A 1,691-nucleotide genomic window follows, 5' to 3' on the forward strand; every position below is an offset into this window, starting at 1 on the left:
TTCAAAAAAAAAAAAAAGATATTGTTGAGAAGCTCATCATGCCTTATATTAATAAAGTGATTCTCAAAGTTTTGTCTACAGATAAAAATGGTGCCTTAAAACACACCTGTGCTGCTAGACATCCAGGCAGGGTTACTCTTAAGGAAATAGGATAGTGACTGAGCAGGGACGTGAGGTGGCTTCTAAGGAGCTGGCAGCGTTCTCTTTCTCAATCTGAGTGCTGGTTACATGGACGTGTTCAGTATATGAAAATGTCATGAGCTGCACACTTAGAATCTGTGCACTCCTAGTTTCTACGTTATACTTCAATACATGCTTTGTAAATGGTCACGCAGATCTATCAGTTTACAGGACATACAGAACATTGAGGACATGTTAATTACTCCAGCCTTTTTCTATATGTTTCTGTGTTTTCCCCTCAGGGAAATGAAGAATATTGATCAAAAAGCAGCAGATAAAAAAAAGGCAAACCACATGTTCGTCCCACCTTCAGCCTTCAATGAGGAATCACCTGACAAAAAAATGAAGGGAAGTCTCCAGAGAGAAACTGAATTTCTTTTACGGTTTGTTCGAACAAAAACCATGGGAAATGTAGAAGTGTGACCAGTGTAAGAATAAGAATTATTTTATTGGCCGGGCGCGGTGGCTCAAGCCTGTAATCCCAGCACTTTGGGAGGCCGAGACAGGCGGATCACGAGGTCAGGAGATCGAGACCATCCTGGCGAACACGGTGAAACCCCGTCTCTACTAAACAAATACAAAAAACTAGCTGGGCGAGGTGGTAGGCGCCTGTAGTCCCAGCTACTCGGGAGGCTGAGGCAGGAGAATTGCTTGAACCCGGAAGGCGGAGGTTGCAGTGAGCCAAGATCACGCCACTGCACTCCAGCCTGGAGACAGAACTAGACTCCGTCTCAAAAAAAAGTTCACTTTTATGTATTACTCACACAACTCTCATTTTAGTTTTAGTGTTATTATTGGTGGTAGTAAGGGCTACTAATGATTTTGTACTTCGTCTGTACCAAGCATTGGCCTATGTACTTTATGAACTGTATGAGACAGAGCTCCTTGGTCGCATGTGCCAGGAAGTCAGCTGAAACTAGCTTAAGTGGAAGGAGAATGTAGCAGCTTAAATAACTGGGAAGGCCATGACAGGCCATCTGCAGGCATATTAAACCTAAGAGCTTGATATTTTCAGGCTCTTTCTCTCTCTGTCTCTTGATCCTTTTCCCTTCTGTGAGCTGACTTCTTTTTCAAGCTGCCTCTGCCTCAGGGCCATGGACAGCCCAAGTCTGTCTCATAGTCCTGACCTAAAAGGCCATGTTCACTTTGCTGGAGTACATCTTCTAGTAGTTCCCAACAAAAAAGGCATATGGGAAATTATTTGAGTCTTTGCATGTCCAAAACGTCTTTTTTTTTTTTGAGATGGAGTCTCCTTCTGTCACCCAGGCTACAGTGCAGTGGCACGATCTTGGCTCACTGCAACCTGCTTCTCCTGGGTTCAGGCAGTTCTCCTGCCTCAGCCTCCCCCAGTAGCTGGGACTAAAGGTGCGTGCCACCATGCCTAGCTAATTTTTTTTTCTTCTCTCTCTCTTTTTTTTTTTTTAGCATAAAGTTGTTTGTAACCTCTTTTTTTAAAAAAATTTAGCTAATTTTTTTTTCTTCTCTCTCTCTTTTTTTTTTTTTTTTTTTTT

The 1,691-nt window shown here is 42.6% G+C and overlaps 1 protein-coding gene across 1 annotated transcript in view; it reads left to right on the forward strand.

Annotated features, from left to right (window-relative positions):
• FAM227A (family with sequence similarity 227, member A) overlaps nucleotides 1–603 on the forward strand; it is a 70,795-nt gene extending 70,192 nt beyond the window's left edge. Inside the window, exon 16 of the mRNA XM_011964328.1 lies at nucleotides 423–603. Within this exon, the coding sequence (XP_011819718.1) occupies nucleotides 423–603 (181 nt within the window). The remainder of the gene's footprint in view (nucleotides 1–422) is intronic.
• The last annotated feature ends 1,088 nt before the right edge of the window (nucleotides 604–1,691 follow it).

Source organism: Colobus angolensis, unplaced genomic scaffold (assembly GCF_000951035.1).
Source record: "Colobus angolensis palliatus isolate OR3802 unplaced genomic scaffold, Cang.pa_1.0 Scaffold65, whole genome shotgun sequence".
Lineage (NCBI taxonomy): Eukaryota > Metazoa > Chordata > Mammalia > Primates > Cercopithecidae > Colobus > Colobus angolensis.